The sequence below is a fragment of the Eupeodes corollae genome, chromosome 3 (assembly GCF_945859685.1).
Source record: "Eupeodes corollae chromosome 3, idEupCoro1.1, whole genome shotgun sequence".
In the NCBI taxonomy this organism is placed as follows: Eukaryota; Metazoa; Arthropoda; class Insecta; order Diptera; family Syrphidae; genus Eupeodes; species Eupeodes corollae.
In genome coordinates, this window is record NC_079149.1 from 51,844,255 (window position 1) to 51,871,655 (window position 27,401).

The 27,401-nt window shown below is 35.6% G+C and overlaps 1 protein-coding gene across 3 annotated transcripts in view; it reads left to right on the forward strand.

Annotated features, from left to right (window-relative positions):
• Positions 1 to 23,754, forward strand: part of LOC129952038 (uncharacterized) — a 183,579-nt gene extending 159,825 nt beyond the window's left edge. For 2 of the 3 annotated variants that reach the window (XM_056064461.1, XM_056064462.1), the window contains exons 2-7: positions 13,800 to 15,189; positions 15,251 to 15,371; positions 15,432 to 16,730; positions 16,788 to 20,104; positions 20,170 to 20,396; positions 20,461 to 23,753. In XM_056064461.1, coding sequence (XP_055920436.1) covers positions 13,829 to 15,189; positions 15,251 to 15,371; positions 15,432 to 16,730; positions 16,788 to 20,104; positions 20,170 to 20,396; positions 20,461 to 22,340 — 8,205 coding nt within the window. In that variant the 5' untranslated portion in view covers positions 13,800 to 13,828 and the 3' untranslated portion in view covers positions 22,341 to 23,753. Of the gene's footprint in view, positions 1 to 13,799; positions 15,190 to 15,250; positions 15,372 to 15,431; positions 16,731 to 16,787; positions 20,105 to 20,169; positions 20,397 to 20,460 lie in introns of all 3 variants that reach the window. The other variant, XM_056064460.1, reaches the window with a different exon arrangement.
• The last annotated feature ends 3,647 nt before the right edge of the window (positions 23,755 to 27,401 follow it).

Below are 27,401 nucleotides of genomic sequence, written 5' to 3' on the forward strand. Positions count from 1 at the left end.
TTTAGAACTTTATTTACATACAATTCAAACATCGTCGTTTTTAATGGATTTTGTTAATTAACATTAACTTTAGGAACTCTATTTTCAAAAAAATATACCATTAGTCCAGAATAAAGGTTTTCACCTAAAAAAATCCAACAGTTTTGAAACTTGGCATACTTACTAAGGGTTGTCTGGTATGATCCAAAAAAAAAGTCTCCAAGAATTCGACATGAGCTCTAGTGGCAGCCAAGAGAAACATGGAGATTCTTTAGTTTATCTCGGAAACTATTTGTCGTATCAAAACATTTTGTTCCACATAATTAAAGCTCATTAAACTTTTTAAAAAAAAGCTTTCATAATTTTGTTCGTATCGATTATAGTTTATAAAATAACTGTAGCGGCAATGAAGAGAAACATAAGGTTTAATCGGTTTTTCGGGTTTATCTAAAAAACTATTTTTCGCATCAAAAAATAATCTTCTACAAAATTAATACTTATTAAATTTACTTATTTTCCTACATGCCAATAGAGTTATTTTATAAACTAAAACAAGTACAAACAAATTAATAACATATTCTTTAGAAAATTTCATAAACTTTAATTTTGTGGAAGTAAATTGTTGATGCAACAAATAGTTTTCAATAGAAACCCGTAAAACTGAAAAATCGTATGTTTCTCTTCACTGCCGCTAGAGTTATTTTATAAACTATAACAAATACGAATAAAAGTCATGAACGCTTTTATTTATAAAATTTAATGAGCTTTAATTTTGTTTAACAACATTTTTTGATACGACAAATAGCTTTCGAGATAAACGTGAAAAACTGAAACTAACACCATGTTTCTCTTCATTGCCGCTAGAGCTCCCGTCGGATTCTTGGGGACTGTTTTTTTGGGTCATTACCAGACATCCCTTAGTAAGTGTGCCAAGTTTAAAACTGTTGGATTATTTTTGAGGTGAAAGCAATTGTTTTCGTTCATTGACTGGACTATATTTAAATTTCAAAACCCAATTAAAATATTTGGTTTGAAAATTTTTGCAAACAGGGTTTTTGAAGTAAACTACAAATTGCAAAATAAGTCGTTCTCTTCAATTTAGTCTACTTTAAATTTATAGCAAAATAGTTACGCTATATTTCTACTATATTTTCAAAATTCAATATCAATTTTTTGATAGTTCCCACAAACCAGACCTATGTCGTTATAAAAATTCAAGATAAAACAATCACAAAACCATAAACAGCGTAATGTCTTAAATTAAAAAAATACGTCACCATCTTCAAAAATTGCCTATCATCATGCGTTAAGATTCAATATTCAGATAAATAAACCTAATTCTTAGTATTTGGAGGCTTGATTCGGAATGAAAAAAAAGACTTTACTATCTTAATCATCATTTTGCTAAAATAAACGTCACTATCTTTAAACTGTCCATGGGATACTTTATTAAATAGTGTATGAGTCAATGAAGTTAATTTATTAAACTAAATTGTATGTATAGACTGATAACTTGAGCTTTATTTCCTGATAAATCAATTGGACAAGTTGTTGAAGTGTTTATATAAATATGTATTTAAAAATGTTAATCTGTAGACTCATTTTATAGGAGCTTACATTTGTAGAAAATTATTGAAAAAACGTCAAGTAGACAGAAAAGGATCCACTTAAAACTGTGTTACAGTGAAAAATACCTCGCAAATGTTGTAGATATGACTGCATAGATCATTAAGTGGTATTTCAAAACTTAAGCAGGTCTCAAAGATCTCAAAATATTTTCAGTTTTTTTGTTCTAATTTAATATTTTAATAGTTTTTAATAGTTTAGTTAGGACTTATTTTAGAATTGCTAGGAATTTTGAAAAGAAACAATTCTAAAGATTTTGAAAAAAATAAGTTTTTGGAACAACTTTTTAAATTTATTCATCAAAATCGGACAGAAATTGTCAAAACTAGTACATTTTTTGGATCTTTTTTATAGTATATTTGGTATATACTGCTTTCAAATTGTTCTAAATTTTTTTGATGCACGTTATTTGTTTTAAAATTTTATATTATTAGTTTCTAATAAGGATATACCGCAATAATTGTTAAGAACAAAGTATGAAATTATAAAAAATGGAGCGTATATAAATTCTTTTATAGGTAAAATTAACCAAACAAACTCTTAAAACAATCTTTTAGCTTCCAATATTTCGCTCCAATTTTGACAAACTCATCTTTCTGCAATTCTTAAACCAAATTCGTCAATATCAACCTCTATTTTAAGTCAGACTATTGTTTCTATTTGTTGAGGTACTTCACTGCGTATACGTATTATTTTTTTTAATTATAAAAGTTTTAAAGTATCTATCTACATTAGGGTAGTAATGTTATTTCAATTTCATGAGAATTCATTAAAGAATTTTTTTAAAAATAGTATTGCCTATTTCATAACAAAAAAATTTGTAATAACTTGAAATAATGCGCCCTCCCCTTAAAAGAGACTTAACTCAACAAATTCAGAATTTAAAGTTAAAATATTAAACTTCTGCGTTTTATATTTTTATTCTGAAGGTTTTTGTAAACAATTTATATTTTCAAAAATTACATTTATTTTTCTTTTTTAAACTATAACTTTTAAAGTTTAACATAAATTAAAAAATAAAAATCGTTGAAAATTGAACGAATTTAAAAAAAAAAAACAATGGTTTTAAAACAACTTCAAAAGTAATTAAATTTGTTTTTCTAGTAAAGTTGATGATTTTGTGTTTAAGCCTAGTACGCTGCTGATGCGAAACGAAATTTTTCGGTGGTCTCCAAGTGTAGAGCGAAATTAAAACGAAAACCACAACGGAAAAATATTTGTGTAGAGTTCTGTCAGCTGTGGAAAACAAAAAAACAAAAACACCGAAAGTCACGAGTAAACAATTTTCAATTTTGATTTGTAAACAATTTTTTCCAATAAATAAATTAAACGTCAAAATTTCGCAAGCAATTAATATACCGGGCAATTAAATTGAGAACGAAAAGAGTGGAGAATTGTACTAAAAAATCTAGTACAGCTATCCACTAAAATGACACATTTCGTTGTTCAGCAGCGTACTGAAAAACGAAAAGCACAGCGAAATTTTTCGTTTATGATTTCGTCATGTCATTTTTGTATGGGAAATTTCGTTTCCCATCAGCAGCGTACTAGGCTTTAAGTAGAAATCAAAAATTGATGAATAAATTTCAAAAGTATGAAATTCAAAGCGACAAAGTGCGACTTTAATGTAAGGTGTAACAGTGTGGTAGACTGCTTTAAAAAAAGCTATAAACCGTGAGGAAATAAATAAAGTCCAAAGTTCAGGTTTCCTTAGCGGATTGCTTTGTATGACCCCATTTGCGGCACTGGACACCCTACTCTACCTTGTAGCTCTTGATAGCTACAAGCTCTGTTATTCGCTTCAAAGCTTCGTCGCAGTGAATTGACAACCACTCCGTGCATCTTAGGTAATTAGAATCGATTCCAAAGCACACAGACTACACCATCCCCCAACTGCAATTCGACAAACACTTCCAGATTTCTATACCTTCTAAATCTTTCTGGCGAATAGGGCATTCTTGTAAGACAAGTCACTTTTATACATATGGGTCAAAATTAAAAGAAGGGTTTGGTGAAGGTGTGTAGCACACCGAACGACTAAAATTAGGTATCTCATTCCGCCTTCCCAATCATTGTGGCATGTTTCAGTCGGAACTTTTGGCGATAAAAGAAGCCTTGTCCTGGCTTAAAAAAAGGTGAACATCTGATATACGTATTCTCTCAGATAGTCAGGCCGCTATCAAATCTCTGGATTCTGTCTCTACAAACTCTATAACATTCCATAACTGTCGATCATTTGTAATCTAGATGTCACATAAGTTTAATATTCACCTTTGCTGGGTGCTGGCCATAGATACATTCCAGGAAACTGTGAGGCAGATAAACTCGCCAGGAATGGTACACTACAACCCACAAGGAACATCTGGCCTACAATAGATTTAAAGCATTCAAGGTCCCTGCTTCCCGTGGCATGATGGTTAGTGCGTTTCACTGTCTTGCCAGAGGTCTTGGGTTCGATTCTTGCCTATGAAATCTAAAGTTTTTTAACGGGTACTGCCTCTTGCGAAAAATTGACAAGTTCTCCAAAAGTAATTCTTGTCATGAAAAGTGCTTTCTCAAATTAGCCGTACGGATTCGGCTTTAAAATGTAGGTCCCCTCCATTCCTGACAACAGTACTCGCACACGAATGGTTGAGAGTTGTGAGTCATTAGGCTCTAGTTCTCAACGGACAACGGACAAGCAGATAGCGTATAAGCTCAATAATGGTTATAACAGAGCACTGCCTAATAGGAAAGCACGCCACGTGGCTAGGCGAATTCTCAAATAACTTATAGAAGCTATATGGATGAGGAAGAGAAGGAAACAGTTCTTCACCTGTACATGCCCTGCTCCAGCTCAAAAACGCAAGAATTACGTAGAAGAATTCTTCTATAACGATCTAAACGATCTAAATCATATTAACATAATCAGCTTCTCACTTTTCATAAAACTCAAACTGTTTTCATTGAGCTTAGAAGAAAGCCTCAAGATTGATGTGTTACCGCAAAAGACCATTAAACTGACCTAAGTGTGTCCTACTCCATCATGGACAACCTTTCTTACCTAACCTTACCTTAGTGCGTCTGATTTATTGAATAGCTCAGGGCTGACAAATTTATTAACTGTCAAAACTTTTTATTACTTAAAAAAAAAAAACTTTCTTAAAGACTTGTGCTAGTTTTCGTTTAAAAGAAAAACAATTACGATTTTGGCTTGTACGTTTAACTTGATAAATACCATATCAAAAGTTTGGCCATAAACCACAAATTGTGTAGGTCAAAGTCATCTGATGATTTAATTCAAAATAAGTTTTGTAAAACCAAAAATAATACAAACAACAAATAAACTTATTTAACATGCCACTAACAATTCTATTAAGAAAACTATGTGATTACACAGCGATCTCTTTAAGTTCGTTCTACTTTTTTTTTCTTGACTTCAACTAATAAAAAGCCTTATCTTTATTTTCTAAATATTAATAACTATTTCACACTTTACACACATATTCTTCATTTTGAATTATTCACACTTTATAAAATTGATAAGAACATTAAGTAGTATTAAATATATATACTTATATGTTCTTACCTCTTCACATAGGTAGTTAAAGAGAATACATTAAAAGAAGAAACAATATTATAATAAAAATGATTTTATTTAAAGAGAGACATTATTCGTCATATGTATAAAAATGATACGTGCTTACGTCTGCCACTTCCACTTGTATAAATTTTCTTTTTTGTTTTTTTTTTCAAAAATTCCAAAAAAAGAAAAATTAGAATAGGAATTATAAAAATGTACCGCTGCTTTGTTAAATATTTGTTATTGACTTTCAATATATATGTAGGTATATTTCCTGAAGAATGAATAATCTATTAAAAATCCCTCATTAAAGACGTTAATTACTTAACATCTGTTATTGGGGGGAAATTTATATCGCCAATTATATTTGCATAAAGACAAAAACACATGTAGTACTTACATACATCAGATTTACGTTACTGATTGCCTTCAGAACGATTGCCAAACCATTTAAGATTGTTGTTTATTTTTTTTTATTTTTTTCTGTGGTAAAACTACGTCACTAAGTAAGTTTTTTTGGTTTTCAATTTGAATTGATCATTAAAATGTTGCCAGTGAAATATGTCTTTTTGAATTGATTCTATTGTTTTATTCAAGTAAAATAATGGTTTAATATTAAATAAGAAGTTTTTTACGTAAGTGAAGTTTGTTGGGAGAAGATTAATTTATTTATCAAATTACCATTTAGAAGGGGGTGGGGGTGACAGAGTGCAATCGATTGAAAAATCGACGATATTATTATATTATGAATGCTTTGATGTGATTCCATAAAATTTCATTTACTTTACTATCTTAATACAGTTTAATACATTAACTTTTAAGTATTTAAAAAAATGTTACGTATACGCAGTGAAGACCCTCAATAAATAGAAACAATACAATGACTTGAAGAAGAGGTTGATATTGATGAATTAGGACTCAGAACTGCAGAAGAATAAACTAATAAAATTAAAATGCTACTTTGAAACCAAAATTCAATGCTGCTTATAAATAATGGATTTTCCAATAAGAGGTTTCACTTTGAGCAGTCCACTTTGTAGGCATCCGTCAGTTTGAAGCTGTCATTTGTATGCATTTGACAAGTAAAAACTTACACATTACTAAATATGGAATTGTTCACACTTCAACAATGCATTAAAAGTGTTTAAACTCAACACAAAAATTGTTAACATTTTACAAAATTAGTCACAGTTTACAAAGCTTTTTAACTTCCTATAGGAAGTTATTGTAATGGGTCCGATTTGTCAAATTGAACATTTTGACATTTCTCGACGTTTCAAGGTTCCTAGAGTCGAAATAAAAGATTTTTAGAAAGATGTCTGTGCGTGTGTACGTACGTTTGTACTTCCGTACGTCCGTAAGTTCGCGACGTTTTTTTCGTCCTCCATAGCTCAAGAACCAGAAGAGATATTGACTTCAAATAAATTTTGTTATACAGATAATAAGGCAGAAAGATGCAGAAGGGGCTCTCAAGAAAATTGCTTAGGTGTTTTTTTTAACATAGCAGTTTGAAAAAAAGGTGAAAATTTTGATTAACCCTAAATATCTTACGAACCAAAAACGCTAGAGACTTGAACTAAATTTTATATAATAAACTGTAACGTGTTACCAAACAAGTATATTTTTTGAAAAAATTCCATTTAACGGTTTTTTTTCAGTAATTTGTATATAAAAATCAAACAGTCCGTTTTTTCATAAAAAATAAAATCTGCAAAAAATAGTACTCAAATTTGGTAAAAATTGATACGAGTACATATAGACAAACTTTTAAGCAAGACAAATCGACAGACGGGATGGGAAGCTATCAGTGTGGGTCGCTTTCCAGCCTCTTTTTTTTGTATAAGCGCACACTCTTAGACACAGTGTAAGCACTAGGAAAAGGAAATGGGGGTTTAAAGGAGATGTCGGTGTACATTGGTTTTGAATTCCTGAATATTGCAATGACTGGGAAAGACAGAGTGTTGCAAGGCATTCTACATTCGCGTAGTACGGCTAAAGAGCATATGCCGTTAAAATAACAGTAAAAAAAGGTGACACAAGAAACTTTATGACGATGTTCAAGCGACGTAAGTGATCCTATGATTGTGTTATCACCAATTAATTTAAATGCTCTACGTTTAATGCTGTCCAAGAGGTTAAATAGGTTGCAAGTGTACCAGCCCAGAGATGGAAATTATACTCAAGCTTTGTACATACATATGTATATAAGTCTTATATAACTGCCAAGTCAGAGGGGGAGAAAAACTTCTTGCATCGCCTTAGAAAACCCAAGCTTTAACACTTTCAAGTCATTATGAGGCCAAACATAGTGAAACTGATAAAACAAATTAAGGCAAGCCTAGAACGGAATACAGTCGAATGTTTTAAGGTTAAGACTTCAACAATGCGTTGGAAGTGCCAAAACTCAATACAAAAAATTCAAAAAAGTTCATAAAGCTTAAACACTTTTGGAGTAATCATGAAGCACTTTTGAGCCAGGCTTAGTGAGACTGATAAAACAAATTGAGTTAATCCTGAAACAGAAAGGGTAAAGAGACTTGATTTCGAAGTTGCAAGAAATAAACTTTCAGGTATTTTTAGAGAAGGCATGGACAAAGAATATAACTTCGATAACTTTGAAACTGACAAATGTTTAAAGAGCCTAGATAGGTGTAAAATAAAACTATCTATATATCTATGAAGACTGGTAAATCAGTCCCTGGGTCTATAACTATAACTCAACAATGATAAGACATTCCACTATCATCTTCCATTCTTATCTTAACTCCATAGTTTCTAACCAACATGTGATTCAATGCAATGTAATCTCCTTTTCAATTCTTCTTTGTTTCGTTCAGTTGAAGACTTAAACTCTTAAACATCGTGGTCCAATATGAAATATTACTCAAAACTCAGTCTGTGAAGCTATATAAACTACTAATCGAGTTTTACCAAGGCCATCAAATAACCAATTTGTATCCCAAATGTAGGTTTCAATCTAGTAGTTTAACATTAATTAACATTCAATATAATTCTTTCAAGTTTTAGTAGTTTAGTGACGGAAAAATTTTTCACTCAAAAAATTAACATACTAGACTTGGCACCATATACTTTGACTCTCTGATATTTGTGAGTCATATGTAAGCTGGTTGAAAAGCGTGCTGCCGCTCGCAATATCATATCTATACATAAATTCAACTTATAAACTTGGCAAATAGCACACTTCAATCAAGATGTTGATTTTTTTTTGTATTTGCCGATTGACAACCTTTAACATTATTTGAAGACTTTGTAGCCTACACATAGTGCCTAAGTCTTCGTTTATCTATAACAGTTATCTACTAATATCCCAACACGGAAACTCGTTCTTAACTTCAATTTACATCAAATCTATAAAAAACATTTTCTATCATTATTATACTCGTATGACTCACAAGACCTTTAAACCTTGTTCTGAAAATATGTAAGTTAAAGGTGATCCCATACATGACTAACAGTATCTAAATAATAATTACAGTGATTTCACTTCATTAGTATCATTAAACTATTCTTAAGTACTAAACCGGTACACTGTGGCGTATACGTAATATTTTTTTGTATGTGTTCTTAGCTGTCATTAAAAAAGTGTGTACGTTTCTTGCTATTTGATAATCATTAAATTAATAAGGGTATTAAATGAACAATAATATCAAATATAAATATTTTAATGGGAGAGTGCCAAGTTTCAATCATATCAAGTTTAAAATCAAATAACAAAAAAATGTACCTAATTTAATTAATAATTTATGTTAATTATAAAAACAAATTTAACAAAACTAAATCACAATGCAAATACCTACCTATATTTATTTAATGAGACACCAATCCCATCATAAAATAAACAATCCAAAATCATTCAATGAATAATAAATAAAAACTTTTCCGTACAAAGTTTTTCAAAACCTACAAAAAAAAAAATAATAAAATATAAATTTAATTCAACACCATAGCCAGCCGCCGCGCCGGTTGACGCTCATATTAGGGATTGCATCATCGTATATGCGGTGATAGATCGACGAAACATATGTACATTTATACAAACTCAAAGTATCTTTTTTGTTTGTACCTATTGTTGTTCTTGTAATAAGTCGATATATACATATGTACATAAACAATTCAAATAAACATACGTCAGCGAGTTTTAATCACCGATCATTTATGCCAAACAAAAAAAGCAACACACTGCCTGCTATATAACTAAACATTCAGACATATCACACATTAGCTGAATCTTTGAATACATCACTCGAGAATCATCTGCAAGTAACATTAAATTGTATCTATAACTATACTATCGCTCCTCTATATACATAAATACCCAGCGCTATCACCCTCAAATAAAAACGAAATAAAATAACATGTTGAGTTGAGATACGTATCTCATTCTCGATTCGACTCTTTTTGAAAACTTGTGGTGTGCTCGAACCACATTTTAGATACAAAGGTCGTCGTCGTCCTCGTCGTCGACAAAACATTGTGTCGTAGTTGCTGTCGTCGCGTCTTGTTGTCATTGCATTGTGTTGTTGTCTTAAACTTATACTATCCATATGTATATTCATATGAACTTTACAAAATATCATCAGCAATTCATGCAGACAGACAGAAGTGAATGCCACAGGCACAAACAACGAACAAACCGCTGTTATAAAACTAAAATTAGCCAAGTATACGTTACCCAAATGAATTTTTTCTATAGCATGTTGTCTGAAGGTATAGTTTTAACCAGGGCGGGATTGATTTACCAAATGGGGCCCGGATGAGCCTTATTTGGGTTGCCAAAATCAAAAGACAAGAATTTCATAATTTTACTTATTGAATTTTTTGAAACCCTAAATTTATTGAATTTGTAATGTGTGCTGATTCAAGGTTTATGAAGTTCCGATGAGGATACCTGTCAAACTAACTTTCACACGAATGAAATGTGTATGGCTGCATTCAATCTCGTGTTGGATAGGGTATTTTGGATAGGTGGATTTTCATATAACTGTCAAAAAATAAAAACAACTTTCAGCTGTTCACAAAAAGCAGAGAAACATTGAAGCTTCGAAATTAAAATTGTTGTAAGATAAAACATTTAATGAATAATTGAATTGATTCGTCGAACGATGATGAATTGATAGGTGCGTAACAATTTAATAAATAAGAGATAACCCTAATTTGTAATCTATGTTAAATATTCTCTTAGCTCAATTAGAATTCTATACGATTAATAATTTGCTTGCGAAATCTCCGGTTTGAAACGATTTAAGTTTAACAGAAAACTATCCTAACAGAAACGATATAAGTCAATTTTGAAGTTTAAAAAAATATATCATAATAACTTTCTAAAATTCGGAATCAAATAGCTTCTTCATCGTTTATTATGTACAGAATATCCTCAAATAAAACTTCAACTAACATTAACATTTCAAGTTTCTTGAAATTCAACCATGTGTTCAATCAGCTGTTCTGTCAGATACCTACATACCCCAGAAATTCCTTTTAAGAAATCTCAGCTGTTTTTGATCAGCTGCTATTTTACACGTAAAACACTAACAAAAAGGTATCCGGATACCCTATCTGTCTGAGATTGAAGGCAGCCTATGACTTTTTTCAGTATACTTTACCAAATTTGTTTTAAAAATTTGTAATCTGTTCACCAAAGCTATAGAACACTTTTATTGTCAAATCATATTTGGCCATAAGTCTTATTTCTTATTTTGTTTGATAGTAGTTAGCAGAATTGTCATTTTTAAAGTGAGCGAAATCCGCATTTCGTGATGATATGTGCATAGGATTGTCATGCCAGAGGTCTAGGTGCAATCACTGTCTGTGATACTCGAAATCCACGATTTCCAAGGAATTGACAAATTTTCAGATTAAAAAGTACTTTCTAATATTAGCCATTCGGACATTCCTGACATAACTGGCACAAAGAAATGGTTGAACGTTGCAAGTTATTAGAAAAATTATAAGGACCAACTTTTTTGGTATCAAAACGGCGCACTACAGCGCTAATTGGATCTCAGGCTAGGTTGCCTTTAGATCGTCATTTCTACCTTCCTACCTACCTAGGACCAACTAAATTAATTTATTTAAGATCCTCATGGGTAAGGCAAGGTTAGATTAAAAAGGCTGCTGACAGGAAAAGCCAACGCATTTAAACCAGTAGTTGGTTCGTTGTGATACCACATGGCTCTTTTTAACATGTTGAACTCAATTGGTGCTAGATATAAAGCGTTTGAGACAATAGATATCAGAATTTTCTCAGGTCACTAGAATTCTTGTATACAAGAAGTTTCCTAAGTATTGTCTTTGTTTTTTTGATAAAGCAGGACATGAATGTAGGAACTTATGCACAAAAATTTTACAAAACAGCTCCAAAAATCCAAAATCACGCCTACCTATCTATTATATCCAAAATACTTTAGTTGACAGTCAAGTGGTGGTATTAGTCCATCTGTGGTTCGTCTTCTGTAAGGATCATGCTTTAGCATAAGTTCACAAGTATCTGAGGGTATACCGATGTTCGATTTGTTGTCCAACAAAGGTGAAATTGTTCCATTTCTTTTGCAAGTTCGTCAGATTTGCAATTTTGTGGAATGCCTCTATTACCCGGACATCCAAATCGGGATGAATTTCGAACTATTCTGCAATCTCCATAACAGATAATTGGCAATTTTGGACTGTTATTGAGTTTATGGAGACAAAATACAATCATTTTATGTCAAATCGATATAAAGTTTGTCTTTGATCTCTAAAAGTTCCGGTTACAGTAATTGGGAAGACGAAATGAGAGTCACAGATTAAGTCTTTCGATTTCGAATCCACCGATCCCGTGATTTGTTTTACATCCTTCGCTATGTATTTAAAAAATTACTCATTCTTCCAGAACTGAAAAAGAGATGGACACTTGGAAGTTTTTGTTAAATTAAGGATGGTGCGTTTCGTAGTCGAAGATGTTACTATTTAGAGATCTGTTCAAAATATTGGGGTGACTAATATCGTCAATAATCCACTACGAAGAGGCTGTGTTAGTCAAGCTCCGCTGAAACACTTGAAACTATTTCATCCCAAAAATTCATTATTTTTTTTTTGGTTTTCCAATTACTGGTTGGAAATTTCGCCATTACTAAAAATAGAACGATAGAAGTTTCACCACAGCATTTATACATTTGCAATCACAGCTCGCTGTTTTTCTTGAAAAATTGCGTGTATTTTTCAAAGCCTCAAAATCAATTCCAAACTTTTTAGATGGAATTTGTGAAGCTATCAAGTTCTTATAGCCAAAAATATGAGAATTAGATAACCCTATATTAACCATCTCTACTAAATAAATAACAATTTTTAAATTTGCAAATATTAAGTGGCGCCCAACGATGATTTTTTTAAAAACCTTAAACTATTCTTTAAATTAAAGTTTCATAAGGCCTCGTCATCAAATCCACCCCTGTTCGTACTATGCAAATGCATGAGATTGACATGATGTGTTTTTTTTATTTTTATTTTTGTTTGTTGTTGTATATCATCACTCGCTGACCATTGGAATATTGCATGATGTTTCATTTTCTGGCGTAGGTTGATGCATGCTTGTTGGTTATGGTCGATTGTTTATATCTACAGATAGATAAAAATGGTGGTGTTGATTATCCTGATGATGTTGATGATAAATTGAGAAAAATAAAAACAAAATTATTTTCTAGGTTGTATGACTATGGTGCCGTTCATCAAGTCGCGTCGGTGTGTTGTAAAATATCGTACATACATAGTGTTATAGAGTTTCGAGGTGAATTCCATGAATGAATGTACTTTTTTGTTGTTGTTTATTCGTATTTTACTTTGTTTTTTTAGTTGGAAAACTAAAACAGAACAATGCAAAAAATATGAGGAAAACAAACACAAGAAGATAGAAATATCTACATACCTCTTGCGCTCTTTTCTTTTCCTTTTTTTTTGTTGACTAATCTTAAACAATTTAACTCTTAGTAAAAATAAATCAGAATTTCCAACAAAAACATAGGAATATACATATATAATATTTTCATCGTAATTTGAAAATATAAAAATAAATTAAAACAAAATTGCGCATACTAAAAATAAACAAAACAATCCTAGGAATTTCATGCTAATTTTTAAGAAGATAGACGAAAATATATATACGAGTAGCTTGAGTTTGAAGTGTGTTTTTCCCCTTCCTTAGCTTGAAGCTTGAACGAACTTTGAGATTCTATGGAAGTGCTTATACATTTGTATTGTTCGAAGGAATTATACTATATTTTATTTTATATGCAAAGTATAAAGTATATAAAGTTTATTTCTTTTAAATGAATTTATTTTCGGAAGCAATTTCCATTTAAATATTTTATTATATGTCGTTTTAATAAAAAGATACCCTTTAAATTGGATACACATAACAATATCAGTCCAGTTGTCTAGGATGAGATTTAAAATTTAACACTTATGAGGATTATAGAAGTCAATTTTCCAAAGAAGAACATGTAGGACAATTAATTGTTAAGCAAGTGGATTTTTAAAATCTAGGGAAGCAGGTGTAGGCATATGAATATTTATTACAGTTCTTAAGAATCCATTCAAAGAAATCTAACAATTTTTTCTTTTTTTTTTTTAATTTTAGATGACCCGGGCGGTACAAAATCAAACAAAATGGATGATACCAAGAAAATGACTACATCCAAGAAGCAACAATCACAAACGCACTACAAAACCACCGTTAATACTAATAATCACTTAAGTGGTACAACAACTAATAATAGTAAAAAACACAATAACAATCAACAGCAGCAGCAAAATCATAGACAACAATCCGCTGGCGGAACAGTAACAACGAGCAACGGTGGGAAACAATCAACTTCCTCTGCTGTACCATCAAAGTCATCGTCCTCGCCAACAGCAACACTTACACCACAACAACAACCATCATCAACAGCAACAACAACAACCACCTCCGCCCCAACCACCACCAACACTCCAACCAATCGTTCAGAAAAAAAGAACGCTTCATCTTCTTCGGAGAATCATAATAACCCTCAAAACGCCAAAATGACCATAAGCGAAACAAATAAGCTTACATCAGAACTTATCAGCAGCAGTAGTAGCAGCACCAATAGTGATAGTAGTAGTTTAAGTAGTAACAACAACAACAATAATAATAATAACAACAATAACAACAACAATAGTTATCACAATAACCAAAATAACACTAATACCAAGAGCTTAGTAAATGAATCATCATCGATGTCCACAACAACATGGAACAACCTTAAGTACCTGCATAAGAAATTTAAGCGCATTGCCAGCGCAACAACCACCAATCCAAACAACAATAACAACAATAACAATCCATCATTGGAGCAACATGATGCTACCGATAAAGGAGGCTCTTCGATATCTTCCACCTCATCCTCACCTCCATCAACATCACCGATATCTGAATCCCCACCAATAGCATTAGTGGTAAATGAAAATCTTGGTGCCGCATCAGAAGATCGAGTGCCACCATTGACAAATGGTCATGTGGCACTACCAATTGTATCTGATGCAACAACAGCAAGTAATAGTGCCAATGATAAAAAGAAATTAACCAACAACAAGAACAGTAGTAGTAATAATCTAAGCAACAACAGTGATCTAGCCCTAAGTAATAGCATAAGTAGTAGTAATACAATTAGTGGACAAGTCCAGAGGACAACGTCAGCAATAACAACAACAACAACGACGACGACGCCTAGTATTAGCCCGGTGTTGGGGCCACAAAATCAAAAACTCGCCCAACAAACACCGAACCTACAACAGCAACAACAACCGAAACCAACTGTTGGTAATAGTACATCAGATTCATCTGGACAACAACTCTCAAGGCATGTTTGTCCTTATTGTAATTTGAATTGTACTAAACCATCGGTACTCCAGAAACATATCCGTGCACACACAAATGAACGACCATATCCCTGTGATACATGCGGTTTTGCATTTAAGACAAAAAGTAACTACTACAAGCATTGCAGGTAAGTCAAGACCATTCAGGCCTTATTGAAAATATTTATAATACTGTTTCTTTTTGTATAGATCGAGATCGCATGCGTTGAGGATGAGAGGTGTAGAACCACCAACCGATGCAGATGAAGGCTCTATGGGTGCTTCAGATCAGGAACAAGATCCTGATATGAGTAATAGCAGCTCAGATGTGGTAAGTTTGAAATTACTTGACTTCTTTGAACTCTTTTTGAATACAGAATATTTTTTTTAGATAAGCCGTACAACTTCTCCACTTGATGAGAGGACATCATCACCAGCTGTTCTGTCGAGCCAAGTTTTACAACAGCAAAGTACCTCATCATCGCCACCTAATTCAAAGACTTTCCTTCAGCCAAATATTTTGGCATCACATCCAAATGGAGGGACATTAACGGTTGCTGCTACTGTCGCCAATCAACAGCAGCAGTTGCAGCATCAAAAATTGTTTCCACAACAGCCACAACATGGATCTGCAATTAATGCGATTGCTACTTCCACATCCAATCAGCAAAATCAGAAATATTCCAATGACAAACCTTATAAACCAAAGTTCCATAATGCTGCTCTCTATTCTCCTAACAAAGCCCAACAGCATAATCAACAACTTCAACAGCAACAACAACACAAACAACAACCCCAACAGCAACATCAGCATCAACAACAACAACAGATCCACCAGCAACATCAACAACAACACGAACAACAGCAAAAACAACACCAACAGCAACACCAGATACAGCAACAACAGCAGCAGGAGCACCAGAGGCAACAACAACACATGCACCAAATGCAACAACATCAGCAACTTCAATTGAAAGAAGAAGAATCTGCAGCGATAGCCAAACTGCAACTTCAGCAACAACACCAACATCAGCAACAGCAACAGCAACATCAGCAGCAACAACACCAACAGCATCATCAACAACAGCAACACCAACAACAACAACAACAATCACAATTTCACCAACAAAATCATCAAGTCCCTCTTCAGGCACCACAACCAGTTGCATTGCAACAGCATTTGAGCAGCTCCCATAAGATTTCAAATCATCATATGAGCAACAACCACCAGTTGATTCCAATGCAAGGACCCCTTACACTGCCGCCACATGTGTCGCCAACTGGCTATTATGTCAATCCCGGAATGCTTCATCACTACTATACGGCACAGCCACATCTGCTTCCTCCTCCGTCTGGCAACCAGCGAGATGTTATGACGGTGTCCGTGTCACCAGCTCACTATCAACAGCAACAGCAGCAGCAACAACAACAGTATCAGCTGCAACATTCAAGTGTAATGGCATCGCCGATGCAGGTTACAACAAATCCACCCACTAAAAATTCCTCACATAGGAACTATCATCCTCAAGCAGTGGCAATTCCCCCACCGGTAAGTGGGTCAGGAATGTCTCATTCGCCAAATATACAACCGGCGGCTAGTGGCAACAAGGATGCTAATCAAGCTAGTTCTGGTTCTCTTCTGTCAAATAAGGCGGCGTTATCTGCTGCTGCAGGAGGTGGACATCAATTGGTAAGTTTCTCTTTCTTTCTTGTGTATTTTTGATCTTTAACGCGCTTTTTTTCTTAGAATGTGGAACGTCTGCAGGAGCACATATCGAAACTCATATCACAGAACGAGGCAATTGTAGAGAACAAGGAACTGCTCTTGCAAAAGAAGTATCCTAAAACCCTTAACCGTTCGAGGAGTTTCACCAATGCCAATACACCGAGCCCAGCGTCTAGCGGCAACAGTAACCTAGTCCCATCTTCAACAGTGCCAAGTGGAGAAAGTGCCAGTACAAAGTTGGCTCAGGCAATTGTCCACAAACAACAACAGCAGTTGCAACACCAACAACAATTGCAACAGCAAATGCAACAACAGCAGCAACAACAACAACAACAACAACAACAGCAACAGCTTCAACAACAACAACAGCAGCAAATGCAACAACAACAACAACAGTATCTTAGAGGCTTCAATGATGAGCACATTCAGAGGCTAGCAGCAAACTCATTCAACAGTCCCATAAATGGCATGTCGAAGAATCTGCACAAACTTGCCGCAGTAAGCATAATGATACCTCCCATGCCTCAACAACCACAACAGCCACAGCCGCAGCAGCAGCAACAACAACTTCAGCAACCAACCCAACAACACCAGCCAACAAATCTGCAGAAGCAACAACAGCCTCGTATTCCACATAATCCGCCTCCAGTCTCAGTTTCTTCGCCACCGACGATACAATCGCAGCCGAAAGATTCTACACCAGCAGGAGCCATCAATGTGCCCCTAAATCTGTCCAAGGTGACCGATCCGGCTGATGTTCCGAGCACAAGTTCATTTTCCCGAAAACGTCTCTCAATTGAATCACGGTCTTCGCCTGCGCCCGATAACGCTGTAACCAGCAGCACGAGTAGAGGCAAGAGTCCTGCCCAACATCCGCAGAATCCCAGTAATTCAATCATCAAAAACTTATTGCTAAATGCTCGAGGCTTAGCTGTTCCAACTGGTGAGGGTGAAGACGCTGTCTACATTTGCCCACTTTGTCCCATGGAGTTCCGGACTGCTGAAGACCTTCAAGTGCACAATAGCACATACTGCCAGGGCACGCCCTCCAGTGCTCCTACCAGCCCAGTCTCTTCACCATCCTATAAGTATTTCCGGTCAAATTCTATAAACGTCAGCCTGCCCGAGTTGAATAACCCGAATTCACTGGCGAAATTGGCCAAATCATCTCTATTCTACTCCAAGAACCCACTGTCTCTAGTAAAGCTCGCTTGGTCACAATTAAAAACCAAACCCAGTAATCTTGTTCTTGATCAATTGAGTTCATCTACATCCATTGCTGCTACAGCGTCATCTGTTGCTGCTGCTGCCGCATCAGAAGCTTCTTCGTCTTCCTCTAATCCTGTGCCATTAACGTCATCATCAACCGTTCGACCGAATTCCACTCCCGCTCCTCTGCAAGAAGTGGTCATAAATAATCGTTTCATTGACGCCCCATTGCCCTCACCAGGACCACTGCTGGGCAAAACTCCCCTCGTCGAAGCTTATAACCATAACGATAGGAAATCAGAGGAAATTGTCATCCGAAAAGTTCACGATGATCAGACCCCACAGTCCTTTCGGTTGGTCAACAAGAAAGCAAAATATGACAGGAGTTATCAACAGGAACCTTCCACGAGCTTTCATCAATCCACGTCACAACCACATCCAGTCAAGCCTAATGCTAACTACCCTGCCCCAGGAGAAATAGTTGACAAGAAAGAGGAAATAACGAAGCGCTTCATGTCCTCTGGTGGCTGCATGGTTCCTATCTCCGAGTGTCCCGATTTGGATATGAGTCCGAAGATGATCCGTACACCGCTCTTGTCCGGAGGAAGCTTCCAAGAGGTATCTCCCAAGCCAAAGGAACAACCTTCTAATAGAGGCACAACGCCCAAGATGATGATTCCCATAACTCCTCTGACACCAAGTCTTCCACCAGGCTTGCAGATGTCTGGGCCAACGCATTTCCAATTTCCGCCAATCAATTCAATTACGGCCTTCAATCCTCTGACGCTTCCGATCCTACAACATGGAAGCGGTGAGAAAATGATTCCCTATGTCCCAGGAATCCCCGGCCCAAATTGCTTAACTCCCCAATTGCCTCCACCTCAGCAATTACTAGTTCCGAGCCAATCGCGAAATCCTAGCCCGAATCGACAGAAAGTTTCAAGCCCGGCCGTGCTCTCTGGTACGATGGAATCGTCAGCATTTAGTCCGAAACCAAAATCAATGCGAATGGATGTTGAAGGAAGAAACCTTTCACCTTTTGGTGGTGTTAGCAATGTTCCAAGTGAGTTCAATCGAGTTCCACCGTCCCCAGCACTGAGGGCTGCCCGATGGCCAACTCCAGCAAATTTAGAAGTTCCTAAAAAGTCCTTCAATTTCTTGCGCATGGCTGACAATGTTAGCCCACAAAAAGGCACCAAATCTCAGGAGCCCGAAAAGGAAGTTCGACACTTCAATTTTGACAATTTGCCAAAAGAACCTGAAATAATCACTTCCACGCGATCACAAGAGGCAATGACGCCACTTCATGTTGATACATCGAATTCAAGCTATCGCCGCAGCGCAGAACCCAGTGATTCTGGTATTGAATCTATCGAAGATAAGTCATCGCCCTCGAAGCGTACGAAGTTCTTGAGACCAACAAGCTTGCCTCTTAAACCTGGCACGTTTACACCTAAGCGTCACCATGGAATCACTCCAAATGCAAATACTCTGCCCCTGATCTCTCCCGAAACACCTAGGCAATCGAAAGCTTGTGCACAGATGTACCTCAATGGACATGCCTACACCTATCTCGGCCTCAAGTGCAGCACAAAGATGTTCTATTGCACCGTAAACTGTCCGCAGCCATCCTATGTTGCCAATCTACATAAACTGTCCATGTACAGTGTTTGGCAGGTGTGTGCCGAAAACAATCCCCATCCAATGGGATTCAAGCCGAAAACCGTCATGGCCTTGTATGACGCTCGTCAAAAGTCCTGTGCCAACACAAAAGCCGGGGGGCCAACAACTTGTTCAACGGTTCATTCCCAAGGCACGGTAATGACTCCTTTCGAAAACAACATGAACCAGTTCTACCATCACCAATTGAAGCCATTGCCATTTCCAACATCTGAGGAATCTTCCAAGACATCTGAGTCAGCAGCTGACAAGGACAGTTCAAATAGCCAGCAACTACTTGTAGGCGGCTATGAGTCTCACGAGGACTATACTTACATCCGAGGACGTGGTAGAGGTCGATTCGTGTGTCTTGAATGCGGAATTCGTTGCAAGAAGCCGTCGATGTTAAAGAAGCATATCAGGACCCACACTGACGTTCGTCCATACACTTGCAAGCACTGCAACTTTAGGTAAGTTTAACTGCGAACTCTGTCCCATTAAGACAAATGTTTTAATTGCGTATCTTTGCTTACAGCTTTAAGACAAAAGGTAATCTCACCAAACACATGCAGTCAAAGACTCATTTCAAGAAGTGCATCGAACTGGGTATCAATCCGGGACCAATGCCTGCTGACGGCGAGTTTATGGAACCCGATTTTGAATACGACCAACAATCGATCAATTCAGGAGGTGGAAGAACATCATCCTTACCAGGAGAATCAAGTGACGATGATTTCTCCGACAACGAAACCGAAAGTAGTGGTAAGTTAATTTATTCATGATTCTCTTTAAAAACCGGCATCTTATGAATACAAATTCCTAATAGATGCCGACGACTCAAAATCACGCCTGCAGGAACACGAGGCGGCTCGCTGTTTGCTGTCACTTTCTATGACACCACCAATCAGCAGTATTTCGCCCAAAGATTCCTACACATATCATCATAACGAAAATCCAACGCCGCAGCAACAGCGGCGGGTAGTGTCGTTTACATCACCGAAACCTCCCTTTGATTATCAGAAGCAGGAGCAGTACTACTCGAATCCCGAGGAATCCAAGCCCAAAGTCGCGCGAACCTCCGATGAAAGCACCATGCTGCCAATTGACTTGACCAAACCTCGCTCTGCTGAACCCATCGATTCAAAGTTGAAGCAAATAACCTTACCCCAAATGCCACATCAATCGGCGGCACAAATTCGCGCTGTTATTGGTGCTGTAAGCAATGAATCGATGTTCATGAAGTCATTGATAAATATGACCGATCGAGTCCGCTCCTCTATTGATTGCTCTGTGGCAAGAGTAGATAGCAGTGCCTTACACAATGCCTATCTCACAGAGCAAGCTCTGTACTATCATAAGATCAAGCAGAGCCAAATGAACCGAAATACCATTGAGGGAGCTTGTGAATCAAGCAACACCTATACAAGCAACACTGCCAGCGGTCGGTACTTCACAGTGAGCTCTAGTTCCAGCACATACATGATGAGCCCGGCAATCATAAGCCAAGGCAAAACTATTGAACCGATAATTGATCCAGTAGTGAAAACTAAGCCGGACACAATGAAGCAGCCCGACGCTCCCAAACTTGACAAAGAAACTCTCTCCACCACTGTAGAGCCCACGATAACGGTGCCATCCAAGGATACAGCAGCTAAAATAAAAGCCCCTGGCAATGCTAAAAGTGTTGCTTCAGAATACCTTAAAATGACAAAGTCCAAATTGAAGACCTCAAGTTCAACGAAACCCGAAGAGAGCGGAGATGAAAGCATGTCCGAAAACGAGGCTGCTGGGGTGGAAACTTCAACTGCATCGACACCACAATCAACAGCGAGTAGCATTACCATTCCATCGACAAGTGCTGACTTTTCCACCGTGCCCACACGAACAGTTATCGTTGGAGAGGATGGGTTCAAGAGTTCGTCGAGTGAGAAACAACCAGTCTTTCCTAGAGTTCCAATTTCTAGTGATGGGCGTTCAGTTTGCACAATGTGCTCGAAGACCTTCCAAAAGCAGCATCAGCTTGTACTCCACATGAATATTCATTATATGGAGAGGAAATTCAAGTGCGAACCATGTGGCATAAGTTTTCGCACCCAGGGCCACTTGCAGAAGCACGAACGTTCTGAGGGCCATCGGACGAAGATCACCATGACTTCTACTTTTGGTGTACCGACATCATCAAACCCCCGGCCATTCGAATGCACTGATTGTAAGATTGCCTTTAGAATTCACGGCCATCTAGCTAAACATCTTCGCTCCAAGACTCATGTCCAGAAATTGGAGTGCTTGACAAAGTTGCCCTTCGGTACTTATGCCGAAATTGAACGGTCTGGTATAAGCCTCACCGAAATCGACACCAGTGACTGTGACAATTCTTTGATAAGCCTCAAAGTACTCGCCCAGAAACTAATGGACAAAGATCCAACAACAATGGGAAATTATACATCGCCATCGGGAATGCACGATGTCCCCTCCCATTCGAATCCAATCAATGGTGGAGACAGTGGCAGTGAAGATGGTTACGATGTGCAAAATTCCATGGATGAAGGTGGAAAGGCCGAAGAGAACTCAGCTCATAATAATGTTGATCAAAATTTGAAAAGACGTATTCAGCCATTCAGCAGTAGTGACGAAGAGCAACAAGCCATGGACGGAATCGTGCCGGAGAAACGACAACGGACCCAGAGTGAGGTTTCGTCAAATTGATGTGTTTTGCGAGGTTAAATTTCATATTCAGCAAAATTACTCTGTAAGAAAAGAAGATGCTTATTTTACTAAAACTTCAAGGCCAATTCTTGTCTTCAAAAAATGCTGAAAATATGATTTTTGTCAGCTGACTTCATGAAATTATAATCATCTCTTTTCATGAAGCTTTTCCTCTGAGGAAATCATCAACAATCCAGTAGAGTGCTGAATAGCTGACTTAAAAAATCTCCCACCATATGGTTGTTATTTTTAGAATATCGTTACATTTTTCTTTATAGAATGTAGAAAGTGAAAATTTCCAATTCAGCGATATTCAGCAAATGCGGAGATTCAAGTAAATCAAAGATTCTCCAAAAACTCAGCCAATCAAAAGTAAAAATAAGAATTTTTGAACAAATAAAGAGGCGCTTATTATGAAAGCAAATATGAATTATGTGCCAAATTTTATGAAAAACAAACAAACAAACAAAAACTCTACCAATCATATCACGTTATTCTAAAACGTGTATTTTGTTTTCTAAAATTTATTTAATCTTATGTGTTATATATTAATTTCTTTTATTTTAAGCTCACGTGCTGTGACTACCTTATTCGGCTTAGCCTAATTTTGATTTAGTTTATCAATAAAAATAATTATTAGTATTTAGTAGTAATATTGATTTAGTTTAATTTTGCGCTTGTTGTTGTTGCATAAATATATAAATAAAATTATTATAAATTAATAAGTTTAAGTTTATTTTAATTAAGAGACTGCGAGACTCATTTTTTAAGTTAAAACAATACAAACAATTAAAACAAATAAATCAAAAATAATATTCTTAATGTTGTGTTTTTGTTTGGAATAATAATAAATAATAACTGTTTTGTTAAAAATACGTATATATTATATAATTATGTAACTGCTGCGATTAATTAATATATTTTTTATTTGTTCTTTTGGAAAAGAATGAGTGATTAAAAAAAAAATATATATAAACAAAATAAAAGCAAAACTGTTGTGAAGTTCTTTTTGTGAATTTATTCTTTTGTATTTTATTATTTAAACAACAAAAAGAAACAATATTTTTATTTTCATTACAAAGAAACAAAATGTAAACTGTGTAATATCGTACGATATCGTAGAATATAAATTTATCATCTAAGTAAATGTAAATAATAATAAAAAAAAGAAAAAATCAAAAACATTTTTAATCAAGTTTATCTTTAAAATAAAAACAAACAAACAGAAATAAAATATATATTATGAGTAAAGTTTAATAAACAATCCTCCTCTATCTTTGTAGGTTTAAAAAGTGATTTTAATCTCATTATATTTGTATTTTGTAATATTATATACATACATAAAATATATATAATTATATATATATATATACATCTACATTTATATATCTATCTATATACATCGTAAGAAAGTAAATCAAAGCATAAAAATATTAATAAATATGAAACATAAAACGATTAAGTAAATATTAAAAAAACAAAAATTTAAAAACAACACAAAAAAAAACAAACAAAACGAAAATTAAATAAACAATTTATCAAAGATATTGAATTTGAGCTTTTTTATTTTTTACTGGTTGGTGGATTTGCTGTGGGGGAGCGTGGATAAAATTAGCCACAATAGGTTACAGAACTTGCAAATTGGACTCGAGATTCGAACTACAATTTTTCTATAATATCATTTTTTTTTCAAAATGTTTGCTTAAAAATGTTTTTAAGGAATCCAAGAACTTTGTTCAAATTGTTTTTGTACCTCACTTAGTTTTCACAAATGTATGAGATGGATTATGAGCCTTCATTTCACTCTATGTGAAGTTTAGAAAAATCTTGATTCTTGGGTTGGTAGAGATGACATTCTATAGAACTTGCCAGGGCATGTAATTTACAAAGAAAGTGAATCACAGTTTCCCTTTTCTCCGCAGCTACGGCAATGAGTATTGTTAGGGATACCCAGCTTTGCTGCATGCTCTCCTATCGGCTAGTGTCCTGTACATTTCACAGTGATCTTGGCTATATCATCCCTAGGTCTGCATAAAAGTTCGATAGAACGGTTTTTATATAGGTAGGCCATAACTTCCTGGATATGGTACAATTCGTTAGACTGTTCCACCTGCGGTTGGATTCTGTCAGAAAAATTGAGAAATTTTGCCGTTCATACCTCCATGAGGAATATTAACCCTTTTTGCAGTTGGGTTGTGAGGGCCAATTCCATGCCACTATGACCTAGAACCCAGGTAAGACTGAGGCTCGATAGGTCATACCAACATTGTTGGAACAGTATAGAAAATGTTGTGGTCGAAATGATAGCAATAACAGCCGCCTGGCTGTCAGTGAAGATTGTTAGTTATTAAGCTTGAAATATACTAGTACAATAAAGTACCCGAAAAAAGGTTTAGAAATATTTAAGGGCTCAGAGCAGATTCCATACCAAACACAATAATTTTGTCGACAATGCAATAAAATACAAAATGTCGAATTTTCGTAAAACTTTATATTGAAAAAATTGTATGTTAATTTTTTACTGAACAGTGAAAATCAAAAAAAAAAAAATCAAATGGGGTGGCGCAACAGTCCGTTGTGAACCAGGGCCTAGTGACTTACAACTCTCAACCATTCCTGTGTGCGAGTAATGTTGTCAGGAATGGAGGGGACCTACAATTTTTATGCCGAATCCGAACGGCTAGTTTGAGAAAGCACTTTTTCATGACAAGAATAACTCTTGAAGGATTTGTCAATTCCTCGCAAGAGGCAGTACCCGCGAAAATTATTTTTTTTTTTAAATTAAGGTGACACAGGCAGGGATTGAACCCAAGACCCCTTGCATGACAGTCCAACGCACTAACCATCATGCCACGGGTACTACAGTGAAAATCACATCTTCCTAAAAGCCAAGTATGTCGGAACATAGACCTCTTACAAGATTGCGGTTTTAAGATGTAAGAAGGGTTTCAAAAGACCTTTCTTTTGATATAAATCTCATCGGGATTGAAAACAATGATGAAAAAAATTAATTTTTTTTGCCAAGGGGTCAGCCTACGATTTTTTCGAAAATGCAATAAAATTCAAAGTGTCGAATTTTCGTAAAATTTTAATATAGATGAAAGAGTATGTTAATTTTTTATTGAACAGTGAAACCCGCATCTTCCCAACAGCCTTGGTTGCGGTATTAGCGGCATCGGAACCAAAAAGATACGAGCTGGGTTGAAATTGTGTAAATTCGATACCGACACAAGTATGTCGGAACCTAGACCTTTTAGAAGATTACGGTTTTCAAAGACCTTTCTTTTGATATAAATCTAATCGGGATTGGAAACAATGATGAAAAAAATAGTTTTTTTTTGCCAAGGGGTTAGCCCACTATTTTTTCAAAAATACAATTAAATAAAAAATCTCGAGTTTTCGTAAAGTTTTTATATTGATTTTTTTTTTTTTTTTTTATCCGATGGAAATCTTCAAAAGACACTCGGTAAGAATCGGTACCGAGTAGTGTGGGACTCTTACTGCACTAAAACCACCGGTGAATCAGGACCAATCTATGAAAGATCGACAAATGATTTTTATTTCTTAATTTTTTTTTTTTAAATTAAGGTTATAACACTTTCCCGTAGCTTTTAGCCCATCAGCTCATGAGGCTTGGTTCTTCTTAATCTCCGAACATTGTCTCGTACATTTAATACGATCTCCATTTCAGAGTTAGTATGACTTTGCAGTCGCTGATTGTGTGATACAGTGTGTTTCTTAACCACTTCTGTAACCATTTGAATTTGAAGGTCACTTTATTTTATTATTCCACGAAGGACCTTGCTTTGGAATTTTTGGATGGGTTCAGCATTTGTTTTCTTTGTACAGCCCCATAGTTGGATGCCATATTATGTCCAAACGGCTTTCAATACTTGCTTATATAACATTAGTTTGTTCTGGATAGATAGGTCAGAGTTGTTTCCTATTAACCAGTACATTTTTCTGTACTTCAAGTTTAGTTCTTCTCTTTTCTTTTTGATGTGTTCTTTCCATTTAAGCTTTGCATCCAAATTCATTCCAAGGTATTTGGCGGTATTGGAGTAAGGTACTTCTGTACTGTTTATAAAAATTGGAACATTGTTTATGTTTTTGTTTGTAAAGTTTATATGCGTCGATTTTGTTTCGTTTAATTTGATACGCCATTTGTGCGTCCAATCACTAACTTTATCGACTGCATTTTGCAATTTTTGTGTAGCCTTCGTAACGGATTTATCTGGCACCAATATTGCAGTATCATCAGCAAAGGTGGCCATGATAGCGTTGATGTCCACTGGAATATCCCTTGTATATAACAGATACAGGGTTGGTCCTAGGACACTTCCTTGTGGTACACCGGCTTCAATTTTCTTAAGTTCCGAGTAATTTTGGTCGTACCGTACTCTAAAGAGTCGGTTCGTAACGTAGGATTTCAGTATTTCGTAGTACTGCCTGGGGAAGTCCCTATGCAGTTTGTACTCAAGTCCCAAGTGCCAAACCTTGTCAAAAGCTTGAGCAACATCTAAGAATACAGACGAGCATACTTCTTTTTCTTCAAGTGCCTTTTCCACAACATCCGTAATTCGATGCACTTGGTCTATCGTGGAATGTTTATTTCTAAATCCAAACTGATGGCTCGGAATTAGTCTTCTTTCTTCAATTATTTTGTTAAGCCTTCTAAGTAGCAGTTTTTAAAAAACTTTTGCCATGATTGGTATAAGCGATATTGGTCTGTAAGATGTAACTTCTGTTGGTGGCTTACCTTGTTTAGGTATAACAATGACTTCCGCAATTTTCCAATGATGTGGCACATTTCTTAGTTTAAGGCATGCGTTTATTATAAATTGGAGTTTCTTGAAGGCTATAAGAGGCATTTCTTTCAGAACCTGAGCAGTTATAAGATCGTACCCTGGTGATTTTTTGTTTGACAACTTATGTTGACACATGCTTCTTACTTCTTTGAGCGTGACAAAAGGTATTTCACATTCGTCGTTTCTGTCAACAAACTGTAAGGGATCTGTAGCTGTGCTTGCTGGGAATGGCTTGAAAACATTCGCGAGATGT